Source organism: Misgurnus anguillicaudatus, chromosome 9 (assembly GCF_027580225.2).
Source record: "Misgurnus anguillicaudatus chromosome 9, ASM2758022v2, whole genome shotgun sequence".
NCBI classification, from domain to species: Eukaryota; Metazoa; Chordata; class Actinopteri; order Cypriniformes; family Cobitidae; genus Misgurnus; species Misgurnus anguillicaudatus.
The window spans coordinates 7,668,035-7,681,439 of record NC_073345.2 but is presented as its reverse complement, the minus strand read 5'-3'; the positions used below and the strand labels follow the sequence as shown (position 1 = coordinate 7,681,439).

Genomic DNA, 13,405 nt, shown 5'->3' with positions numbered 1-13,405 from the left:
CTGTCTGGGTAATGACATTCGTGAGCCTCAAATGTGATTGTTTCCTCCTCCTTATGTAAACCTTGTGCATGCAAAAGATCGCTGGAAAACAGACCAATCTCAACATAACACAGACTGTGACGTTACAGTCGAGATGTACGCACCAACATTAATTACACATTAGATTAATTACAACATTGTTACAATGCTAACAACAAAGTTGTCACTGCTGAGTTAGCGCTATATGCTAGTTAATGCTATATGCTAGCGTTTAAGGGCTCGTTATAGTCGTGCGTAGGTCCTACGGCGTAGCTGCGATGGCGTAGGTTCCGCGTCGGTTTTCATTTACACTTTTGCGTCGTCCTCCGCGTCGACGTGCAAACACGCGCAAACCGCTGGTAGGCAGTATCCACACGTGTGACCACAGTAGCTGCGCGACCGTCAGAGAAGAAGAAGCTTAGCAAGTTTAACCCACAAACGAAGAAGAAACAGCAACTTGTTGTGTATGATTTCAGAAGACCAGCAATTATGGAAGTAAATAAACAGCGACTTTTGTTGCAGTTTGAGTTAAATCACTCCTCAAGTTTGCTCGTCTTTGTTTTCACCGTCGCAAACGGAAATATCTATGACGCAGTTTTTTTACCTGACGGGAGGGATTCTGGTGGACCAATCACAACGCTTGCGGTCCACGTAGAACTGACACGCTGTTAAAATTTTTGCGAGGTGCACATCAGGCTACGCAGAGCTACGCACAGGCTACGGATTACGCACGACTATAAATCGCCCTTTAGGCTATCAAGTTCTACTATTGACGTTACAGTTACGTTTGGCAGGTCCATACTGAAAAAACACTCGGAGACGTCCATTTACCCTTATGTGTTGTTGGGGCCATTTTTATTTTTTAGTCTTAATTTGGCCACAACTTTCTCTGTGTTTCATCAAATTGAATGATTTTTGGTGACAAATCTTATATTTACACATATTTTAAGAAAATGCTTTGAAATATTTCAAAAACTCAACAATATACCGTGGGCAAATTTACTACCCTTTCGAGTAGTAAATATAACTCAATGTACAAACCAGAAATTAAGCTCTGTTTTTGCACAGGCCTACTAAAGGGTTAATGGTGCCACATGGTGATCAACAGTAAAAATGACAAATTTTACCTCTTAGCAAAAGTAAAAACCAACAACAATCAAGAATGCATGATTATATGGTGTCATGGCTTTGCAATTAAAAAAAACATTGTTATAATGGAAGTCAATGGGGCAAAAATGGCCACAAACCATAAATGAGAGAGAAAAATAAAATCTGATGCTGCAAAAAAACAAAAAATGCATCAAAGCCAATGTTTTTACTAATCTTTGGCATGCCCTGTGAAAAAGGTGAAAAAATCCAGTCCACAATCACTTTTTATAATGAAAATCAGTCATTTTGTGCCCCCCCCTCAAATCAGTGACATCACTTATGAACTTGGCAATTAAAGAGTTAAATTCATGAAATTTTTGTAAAAAATTGGTAGTTTTGATCAGTACTGAGGTCGATTTACCTCATATTTATGCAAAAAATTTATTAATATATTAAAATGTATTAAAAATATTAATTTAATACATTTTTACAGCCGTTTAATTAAGTGGCCATTAACATCACGAAAGGTTAGTGAATTGGAACAATGCACAAGGGTTAACAATCTCCAAACAATTGAATATTCCTCAATATCATCATCTTAATCTGATACAGACTCAAACATAAGGTCTGTTTTCACCATAGACTGTAAAAAAAGATGGACGACGCCTGTTCGCTCTCTTCCATTGGTGAAAAGTAAAGCCGCCAGTGTCCCGATATGGCGCTGACATCGTGGGTCTTGAGTCTGCGCAGTAGCGATTTCGGGACCAGTCATGCGCAGTAGTGAGCAGGAAGTGAAGCCGTGAAATCAAAACCCCGCCCTCGCTCTCGTAGAATGCGCATATCACACGATATCACAGCTGTCAATCATGACGTGACACCACTGTTTTTATATCATTAAATAACTAACTAAACACAAACCTATTTTAAAAACAAATATTTGAATGTACATCAGCGTGATAAAAACTACAGTGAATGACAGAAACCAGCTTCGGAAAAAAGTGTAATTAATTTTTTTGCTGGTCTCAAGTCCCATTGAATAACATGGGGAGGGGGGGTTTATGACCTATACTGGGACCAGTCACTAGGGGCGATCGAGACGTTTTGGCTTCACTTTTCAGGGCTTGTGCGGCACGCTTGGTTTTCACACACACACAGAGCTACTGAAGAAGCTGCTCTGAGAAACAGCCAATCAGACATTATTATTCATGACCCTTTCAAATAAGGTAATAATAGACCATTTCATTTTAAAGGCAAATCCTGTGGTTTTAAATGGACATGTAAAATGTTTCTGGATAATTTTTGCACGTATAAAGCCACATACCTTCTATCAGAGAACAATTTAACAGATTATTTTAATGCATTCCTTGGCACCTTTAATGTTTGTGTATATAGTCTGATTCCAAACTGACTGTGTCGTACAGCATTAACCTATAATTTATATTGTCAGTCGATGGGATTGATAGAGCTGGGTAACGCCTCTCAGAGTCTGGAGAACGTCTGCCGCTGGGCATTTCTACAGCAGAAGGAAGACAAGAATGATGCAGAACACCACGATCATGCCATCTTCCTCACCAGACAAGAGTTTGGGCCCACTGGCATGCAGGGTAAGTGTGGTGCTTTGATAGACTAACATAAAAACCACTAGTAGGACTTTTCAATACAGGATTAACATTAGGTTCTCTTTTTTATTAACCCCAGATAAAGCAACATTTTACACTTTTTAATTTTTTTTAAATTGGCTTAGTCCTACTTTAAGACAAACCCATAGTGATTTGTGTGTTATTAGTATGAACAGAGCTGAAGTTTACAGTCGTTGTTCATCTAAGCCCTGGTCTGTGAATATATGCAATATATTGCAAATACTTCTATATGATATTCTGAATGAATTATTCTCTCTTTCTAGGTTACGCTCCAGTGACAGGAATGTGTCACCCTGTGAGAAGTTGCACTTTGAATCATGAGGACGGCTTCTCCTCCGCTTTTGTTGTGGCTCATGAGACAGGACATGTGTGAGAATTTGAACTTACACCACAAATTCAAGCTACTAAAAAGCTAAAGGAACTGTTAACCTAAATATGAAAATGTATTTACTTATCCTCATGCCATCTCAGATGTAATTGACTATGTATATGGCTATTTCCTTAACCACAATTCCTCTAGATACAGAAAGCGAGTGTACTGTACAGACCGAGTGAACATTTGAGTTTTGTGTTGTGTTCAGTCTGGGGATGGAGCATGACGGCCAGGCAAATGAATGTGGAGATGAAGTGCCAATGGGCAGTATCATGGCTCCTCTGGTTCAAGCAGCTTTCCATCGCTTTCATTGGTCAAGATGCAGTCAGCAGGAGCTCAGGAGATACCTCAAGTGAGTTACTATACCTACTTGTGTCAGGACCAGGGCCAAACGGAATCCGCGCCCACATATTTAATCCCTGTGATTGACAAGCACCCATATCCTGCGTTTGAGCGTGTTTGTGACCAGTAACCGTCATTGACAACAAGCACACATACATAGCCTCGCGCATTTGTGAGCGGCATTGACAAGTACATAAACCCTGCGCATACTGTTTGGTGCTATTATTTTTAATGATAGAGAGCACGAACAGTTTGATATTTGAGATGAAATAAAACTTAAAGCTGAGTTAAGCAGATCTTACTTTTAATTGTCTATGTGACGTGACAGTCAGCACTCAGCACATCATCATTTCAAATCTGTTTACAAGACGAATGGTCTTGTTATGTTTAATATAAAGTTTACATTGCGTTGTAAAAATGATGAATTATTTTGTGTTTAATTCATAATGAGAACGTATTAACACAAGCTTTTTTATTCTGCTATAATATATAACACTATAAACAATAATATATGTACAAAATATAATTCTATCTTGACATGCACATTCATGTTGGTCCAGTTTAATTCAGAAGACTCATTGGTTTGGTGAATTCATTTTCATTGTAAGCCTTTAAAAAGTAATTATTTCAGATGCAATTTATTTATCTTCTAAAAATATTCAAAATCATTCTGCAGATTTTTCCAAAATATTTCCACCGAAAAAGCAAAAAAGGCTGCAGATTCGGTCTGGCCCTGGTCATGACATACACACAGAGAGCTGGTACATCAAACAATTGCACACACACACATTTTTATTTTGTAAGTATACACCAACATGTGCTACTTTAATTAATGTTTTACCAAAGTTCTTTTCACTCACATTGGTCACATGACAAGTGTTTTTTACCCTGGACCCTAAAGGTGCATTCATACCAGGCATGAATTAAACGTTAAGCGAGGATGATTTGTCAATGTAAAGACATGATAGATATCCTGCCGCGTGATTCGCGCGAATGAGGTGGCACGAATGTCGCAAATTGAGCGTTTCAGGCATTTGACGTGCATAACGCGTGATTTACATGAATCGCACAAGTTGAAAAATCAGAACTTTGGTGGATATTCGCCCCGCGTTAACCAAATCATGAGTTTGCTGTAGTAGTGACGTGATTACGATATAGTGTGCTGAGGCAGAAATACGAAACGACAATGGAAGACAAAATCATTGTCGCTGGATGTGGACATCCAGAGCTGTACGATACATCTTCATACTTTTATCAAAACAGGAGTAAAAGGATGTTGATTGGAAGAAAGTGAGGAGGTCGGACAATCTGGTAAGTTGTAGAAAACGCTCTTTACTCAATATATACTACAAGCTACAAGCTAGCTAACGCTGGCAAATGTTTGCGTCTGAATTTTACATGCAAATGATGCGAATTTCAAATGATTTGTTTACTTCATTTGCGTCTGGTATGAACACACAGTAATGGTTTCTTGGTAGATGGTTTTCTTAAGAATGACAAAAAACAAGTTTTATGAAACGCTCTTTGAAAACCATTGAACTTGCATTTAGGTGTTAAGGGTCCACAATAAATCAAGTCATATTTTTGCACTTTTAATAAGTAAGAAAAACAATTAAGTAAGTTTTTTCCAAATCTATGGTCTGTTCCAATTATATAACTGTTAACTATAAATTTGACAAGACTTTGTTTTATATGTATGTTTTCTACGTTGACAGCAAATTGCTGTGAATTTACGTCATAGCAACATTTTTTCGTCATTTGGAAGAATATAATGTCTAGACCAATAAAGTTTGAATAGACAATGGTTTTGATGGCTTCTTCACTGGACATGATGTATGAACAGGGGCAGTCAGTGACTTCTCTTCCGAGGGCCGTGAATTCAAAAAATGAGTTTTATTTGTTGAGAATATTTGTTTGGTCCGTCATGTGAATTTATGTGCATATGCGTCATGTCAAAATACGTGCCTGCTGCATACGTGTCAAAAGGGTTTATAATAAAAGAGACGCTGAAGACACTCACCTAACACTAAACTCTGATTACACATGAGATAAAGCGAGTATCTGGCTCTTTTATTATAAACCCCTTTGAAGCATCTGCAGCAGGCACGTATTTTGACATGATGTGTTATGCACATACGTTCACATGACGCGCCGAACGCATATTTTGACATGACGAGCCAAACACATGACGGGCTAAATACATGTTGTTAATGTTAAACATTATTAAATTATTTATCTAATTCATCAGTTACAAAAACCAGATATACTCATGCTCTTTATTCTGCAGTACATATGATTGTCTGCGTGACGACCCCTTCGATCATGAGTGGCCAACTCTACCCCAGCTGCCCGGTCTTCATTACTCTATGAATGAACAGTGTCGATTTGACTTTGGCATGGGCTACATGATGTGCACTGCGGTGAGCGTAAGAAAGACTTAATGACATAACATAGCATTTCACCTCTTTATCTCACTAATGCAGTATTCAGTGGACTACACATTGACCACATTGAAAATCTTGAAATGTTAGGATTTTGTCATTTATATAGAAAAGTCATGACAGGAAGTGAAAAAGTAATTTTTAAAAATGAAATTAAAATTGGAGTGAGCCAAGCCTTTATTTTGGCCTGCCCCAGCTTACGGTTTAAAGGCAAAAGATAATCCAAATGTGACCCTGGAGCACAAAACCAGTCATAAGTAGCATGGGTATATTTGAAACAATAGCCAAAAATCATTAGGATATTAAGTAAAGATCATGTTCCATGAAGATATTTGGTAAATTTCTCACCGTAAATATATTAAACATTTATTTATCATTAGTAGTATGTGTTGGTAAGGACTTAATTTGGACAATTTAAAGGCGATTTTATTTTTTATTTTTTTGCAGCCTCAGATTCTAGATTTTTTAAATGGCCAAATATTTTCCTATCCTAACCATACAACAATGGAAAGCTTATTTATTCAGCTTTCAGATAATTTACCCTGGTTTTGTGGTCCAGGGTCACAAATATGAAAATTATTTTATGCCACCACGTCCTTAAACATTTGATAATGAAATTAACCGAATGCTTCAAACCTTTAAATTAATCACTTGATAATGGATAAAACAATCTGGAGGGTGACTTTTTTATATAGTCTACTCTTGTTTTACTTGTTTATTTCATTTTATTTTATTTTACTTGTTAATATGTTTTATCATTGTTTATGTTATCATACATAAAAGAAGCCAAGCTAATACACATTTTTTTATAAATAAATAGAATGTGCTTTGGCGGGCAACCTTGTTGGAGACCACTGATCAAGTCTAATCTGATTGGATGAGCTTTAGCTTTCACAGGCTGCCTGTATGAATGCGAGCATGTGTGTTTCTTTTAGTACAGCACCTACGACCCATGCCAGCAGCTGTGGTGCAGCCACCCTGAGAACCCTTTCTTCTGCAAGACCAAGAAGGGACCTCCTATAGATGGAACCAAGTGCGCTACAGGGAAGGTTGGAACTGTAGAACTTCTGTTCTTATTTTTTTACTCAAATTTAGGGGAACCAAAATATGATAAGACCCAGTTCAGTCATGAAACTCTAGAGGCGCAGGTGTTGGTTATTATTACATTCATCTGCCCTCACAAACTAATCAAAATCAGAAAATGCTATTTCTTCCTCTTGTGGCGATCCTTCACTGATGATGTCAGCTTTACAGCTGGGCGGAGCATCCGTTGACTCCACCCCCTCAAACTATCAGTCTGCTGCGAGTTTCATTTCTGAATGAAATGCCTAATTTATTGTATCCAATATATTCACAGTGGAAAGCACAAGCCACACATTCTATTTTCCTTGTGCGATATTCCCTTTCATTAGAAAACACAATACGGATCGCGACTTCCTGTTCATGGGGACTTTAAAGGAGCTGTATGTAGATTTTTGACTGTACAACATATAAATAACACTTTAATATTTTTGCAGATATGTATGAAACATGTTCACAACTTCACATTTCTGTTTCTCTAAAAAACAATGCCATAGCAGTTATATACTTTTGAAGTGTCGGGGCGGAGTGTTTGTTTTTGGGTTGGTCTGTGTGATCCTGCCACTGCCAATTTATCCAATAGTGTATTTCGGCAGCTCGGTTGCCAGTTATCACAGTCGGTTAAAATGAGGCCGCAATAGACCATAAGTGCGACCTCTGGTGGACGCAACCTAGATTGAGAAATAAATATCTACACAAGCAGGTTTCTAATTTGCAAAAACTCTGGCCCTGTCCCAAATGGCACACTTCCTCAGAGTCCACACTTTGATGACATTATGTAGTGCAGACCTTCGGGACCCTTGATGCGAGTACACAAGTGTGCGCTGGAGTCGTATTTTGGGACGGACTCAAGTGTCACGCCGGAAATGGGAAGAGAAGGCTGTGAACTCTTCCCATCCGTCGTCTGATTGCTGTTTCGCAAGGACTTCTGGGTTGGTTAAGTGCGTGAAGCCTGCAGCAGTGCGGGCGCTGATGAGCGTAAAAATGACAGATGGGACACCTTACGTACTTGTAGGCTAAGCAAGCATGCGCAATTTAAGGCCACGAGACCAAAAGTCCACACGAAGTGCGCCATTTGGGACAGGGCCTATGTGTCTGGCAACCCGAGAGCGGGGCGGAGAATAAACCGCCCCCAATATTTTAAATTTAGACTGCGGTACCAAATTTAGCTGCTATAGGTCAATTTTACATACAGCTCTTTTAACATTTACTCAAAGCTCCACCTGTATAGAATGTTTAAGGGGGATATTGTTCCTAAAATTAAAGCATGCTCACTGTAGCATGCGTATTAGTAGTAACAATTTTTGTACTTGCTCTACACCAGCATCAACATAAGCAGATCTAGTTCCGCCAAGACCAAACACATTGGCATGTCATCACCATTAAAGTCGCCATGAAACAGAAGTAGTTTTTTTTACGTGATAATCCGCTTCTGAAATGAAATAAGGCAGGGCTGGATTTGAATCTGTCCATCGAGATCTGATTGGATCATTTGAAGTTGGGTCGTGTTGCTAAATGCTAATCACAGGATATTCTCCTTGATCCCGCCCACCTGCCATATCATATGACCTGAAGTAAAGAGAGATCGTTTTGAGGAGGGGAGGAGATTTGCGTTTTTGATTAAAGATTATGAGGGCACATGGATTTTTAAAAAATTATGAAGCTCAGAGATAAGTAATTTGTAAAAAATATCACAATATTACAAAACAAATTACAGTTTTTCTTTTTATTTTCATGGCGACTTTAACATGCTAAAATGTATCCCAAGAGTTGTCATGACTGAAATACATTACTTTTCCCAAGTGGTTTATTTTATCAGACAATGCATGCCCTGAAATGAAACTCATTATTAACGCCACGCTCTTTCATCTCTCTAGCACTGTTTTAAGGGTCACTGTATCAAGTTGACACCAGACATTCTCAGGCAGGATGGCCACTGGGGTCAATGGACCAAGTTTGGTTCCTGCTCTCGCACCTGTGGCGGCGGGGTTCAGTTTCGCACTCGTGAGTGTAACAACCCAATGTGAGTGTATCTTATTAGCATCATCGGTTCTTTGCATTTTTTTCTCTTTTACTCGAACCAACCCGATTATCTGCTATGTCGCAGACCAGCCAACGGGGGGCGCACTTGTTATGGAAACACTTATGAGTTTCAGCTCTGCAGTAATGAGGAGTGTCCAAAGTCCTTGGCTGACTTCAGAGAGGAGCAGTGCAAGATTTGGAACCCCCACTTTGAACATGAGGGAACCAAACATCATTGGCTGCCCTACGAACATCCTGAGCCTGAGTCATACATCTTTTTATGCCGTTTGTTGTTATTTTGTAAATGCACGACCCATAAACTATAATCAATTACAGAGAGAGTTCCAAAGAAAGCTTTTATTTTAAGGTGTTGAAAGTTTGTCTGTAGCTGGCACGCCGCTTGCCGTTCTCGGCAGAGACGGGTAAATATATTTGAAAGTCTCCTGATGTCCGCCATATGTCTTGGACCGTTCAGAGGAATGTCCTTTTTAAATATTATCCACAAGTGAGATTTTTTTAGTCTTTTTAGTAGGAACTATGAAATATCTTTAATAGTGCTGGGAAAAGATTAATCGCGATTAATTGCATACAAAATTAAAGTGCATTTTTGCATAATATATGAGTGTGCGCTGTGTGTAACTTTTATGTATATATAAATACACACACACAGCTTCATGTATGTATTTAAGAAACATTTACATGACATGTGTGTGTATATATATATATATATATATATATATATATATATATATATATATATATTCATTTATATTTGTTTATGAAGAGTTTCGTTGCAAAACGAGATAAATCCATTTTTTAACATTTTTGTCAAAACATGTTTATTATTATGTTATCATGTTATTATTTTGTTTTATGCTGCTATTTTGCTGTATTTTTTAAGTTATGAAGGTTTAAATCAAAACAAACCAACTGCAGTTCAATTGAAATTAATTGGAATGCACAACCAAAAAACTTGTTTTTTGAAAAATTAAAATAATGGAGTTATCTAGTTTTGCAACGAAACTCTTCATATATTCTATATTACCAATAATATATTAACAATAAAAGTGGATATATAAATAAAAATGTTCGGAAATGTATATATGTGTGTGTGTGTGTTTAAATATACAAAATAATTACACACAGTACAGACACATATATTAGGCAAAAATGCACTTTTATTTTGTGTGCGATTAATCGTGATTGATCTTTTCCCAGCACTAATCTTTAAATAAAAGAATGTCAATTTTATGTGGCTTTTTTGCATTCGCATGACTCAGTTCTGTATGGTGGCCGAGAAGTGCAAAACAAAAATAAAATCAAAACATCAAATTAGGAATACAGAGGCAAATCTAGAAACGAAATGTCAATGTAAAAAACACAATAAAAACTCCAAAAAACAAAATAACAAATCTAAAAAAAACAGAATAACAAGTCAGAAAACACAACGACAAATCTAAAAACCAGAAAAGGTTCACTGTAAAAAATTGCTGTAGTTATGCAGCTCTTTGCCAGTAAATTACTGTAGATTTTATTTAATTTAGCTACATTAAAATTTAATGTTATTTACGCCAATAGTTTGTTCAAACTTAAATGAACATTAAATATTAACAAATATTTGTCTTTACAGAATAAAACTATTAAATAACAGCTTCATGCAAAGCATTTTGGAACCAGAAATCCTCATCAACCATTTTTCCTTCAGATTTTGGTTCCCAGAATGCTTTGCAAGAAGAATGCTTTGCACTCCTGTGGATTCAAATGACAGAAATAACTTGTTCGTTTGTTATAAGTGGATTATTTTACATGTTTTTCTGTCGCACTCAGTCTAACATGGCGGAGTGTTTAATTAGCCACGCCCACTTTTTTAAATTCCACATTATGCACGGAATAGAACAAGCTGGCGTCTGATTTTATTTCACGGTAACAGAATATACCATCATATCGCCCAACCCTAGGCTAGCTAGCGATAGTGTAACTATTGTATTGTATTTATATTTACCTGAAATAGAACGAGTATAAAGCGTTAGTGAAGCAAGCAGTGTGTGAGCTTAATTTTGAGCATTTTGATTGACAGAGGTGTTGTCCAATCAGCAGTAACAATTCTATTCACCCAATATAGTTTGTATATTTGCTGTTGTGTTTTTTAATTTGTTATTTTGTTTTCTGACTTGTTATTTTGTCACTGGATTTGTTGTGGTGTTTTTGACATGCCATTTTGTTTTTGAGTTTGCATTTGTGTTTTTGATTTGTTGTTTTGTTTTGCCTTTCTCTGTCACAGTAGTTCTGCCATGTCCTCTGCCTTTGGCGATACATCTTAAGTTTTATGGCACACCATCAAAACCTCTTTGCATAATCTACGTAGTGGCCGAGAGAGTAAAAGCTAAATTCTTGGAGAGAAAGACTGCAAAACAGACGTCTGGAAAATGTCTTTCTCTCTTAGAAGAAGCTATAATTACACATGACTTACGTTAACGTTTACATTAAGATTTTAGTGTTTATGTTTAATTGAAAACTTCCTCTTAGCTGCTTGGATACACTTGCCAAATGTTTGACCCAGTTGTTTTCAGGAAGAAGGGCATCAGCCAAGCATTGGACAGCGGTGGTTGGAAGAAACACATGGAAATGTGATTAAGAAGCAATGGCATCTCCAGTTATCCGCTGGGGCCAGATAGCTTTTACATTAGAGGGAATGCAGTTATCCAGCTAATAACCGTTTCCAACCTCACCTTCTACTGCTGAGAGAAGTAAACAGTGCTCACGCCGTACTGCATAAACAATGTGTTAGTGGAGACAGATGTATTTATTTCAATCGATTTGTTTTTTACCATTATTCAGTTAGCAAACACATTTGTACATGAAATGTTGTTTTTATACATTTAAATACAGTCAATAAACTTAAAGCCCTTTTATGTACAAGCAACTTATAGATTATGGGTTCACACTAGATGTCTTCACATGTTCACTTAGATCTGAAAACCCGAGGTCCGGCCACCCGAGACCCAATCGGGTTTGGGTCAAAAATTTCATGTGTGCCTCGAACACGGGTCGTGTATAATATTAATATAGGTAATTTAAAAGAATGTGTTTTTGCCGAACAGACTCGAGAAGACCGAACTTTTCGTGTGTGAGTCCTTTTCCAACCCCTTGAAATCACAACATTGTGTGGCTGGCGGTAGGTTAATTTTCGTTAAACCAAACACCTCAATCAATTTTGGTTACATTGGTGTCGTCATGAGATAGTAAATGAAAATAAATGGATTGCATACGTTTGTGCTGTTTACATTCGGGTTAAAAATTCTCTCATCACCATTCTCTCAGACCAATCAGTGATCTACAGTGTTTTCACATAACGTCACTACGTACTGTAAGTATCGGTTACTACGTACTGTACGCAGTGGAAAAGCCCCCAAAAGTAAGCTGACCCGACCCAAACTGTGTACCATGCAATGGGAAAGCGGCATCATTTTTTTGGATTTGTCACGGGTCGGGTCTTTCTTTAAAAAATATTTATGCACATTGGGTTTGGTCGGGTTCGGAGCCATCTTGGCAGCGTGTCACCGTGCATAACTGCGAAAATGTGCACAGAAGCAGGACATGGGAGGAGCCCATGAAGTGCCTGGTTGCTGAAACCACACCTACCTTGCTCGACGGTAGTGATCAATTCCGTGATGCAGTGGCAATTCAATAAATGTCACTGGGTTGGACCCGGGTCTAAATTTTCTTGGGTTTGTCTCGGGTCAGGTCGTATTTAAAAATAAAATGATTTATGCACGTCGGGTTCGGGTAAGAAGTGATTCGGGTCATTTTGGATCGGGTACATTTCTTTGGACCCAAGAAGACCTCTAATTGATACCCAGCAAGCAATAGCCATGATTTCACCATCTAGGTTAACTGTAGACCCAATATAATCCAGCTATGTAACCCACTTCTAGCCAAAATAAACTTAAAATGCCGCTTTTGCCAAAATAGCTAAATATTCCATCATGTAATCAAAGTCAACAGTGAGTACAAGGTGTTTGGTTACATTTATTTATTATTTTATTTTTGGGCTACGGTTAGACCATAGATTGTATAAAACATAGACGTAGTGTCCGTGATGTCACTTTTAGGTTTCTGAAGAGGGTGATTCTTACGAAATCCAGACTTAGAAGGTGTCCAGCATTAGAATTTTTTAAAAGCTCTTGAAGCCAATTTTTTTGCACATATAACATTAAGGTCTGAACTTACTATAATCATTATTTTTAGAGCATTTAAAAAATATTTCCTATAGAATTATTGACTTTTTTTAGATTATCATTATCAAAAATTATCATTACCGCAACATGATATTACATTAAATATATGCATTTACAAACTTATGTTTCGGTAATGAGAACTAAAAATTTCAACTTTTATCT

At 37.5% G+C, this 13,405-nt stretch overlaps 1 protein-coding gene across 1 annotated transcript in view; it reads left to right on the top strand.

Annotated features, from left to right (window-relative positions):
- Positions 1-13,405, top strand: part of adamts2a (ADAM metallopeptidase with thrombospondin type 1 motif, 2a) — a 96,636-nt gene that overhangs the window by 61,322 nt on the left and 21,909 nt on the right. Inside the window, exons 6-12 of the mRNA XM_073871077.1 lie at positions 2,555-2,711; positions 3,011-3,116; positions 3,329-3,472; positions 5,750-5,888; positions 6,839-6,952; positions 8,861-9,006; positions 9,091-9,271. Of these exons, the coding sequence (XP_073727178.1) occupies positions 2,555-2,711; positions 3,011-3,116; positions 3,329-3,472; positions 5,750-5,888; positions 6,839-6,952; positions 8,861-9,006; positions 9,091-9,271 (987 nt within the window). The remainder of the gene's footprint in view (positions 1-2,554; positions 2,712-3,010; positions 3,117-3,328; positions 3,473-5,749; positions 5,889-6,838; positions 6,953-8,860; positions 9,007-9,090; positions 9,272-13,405) is intronic.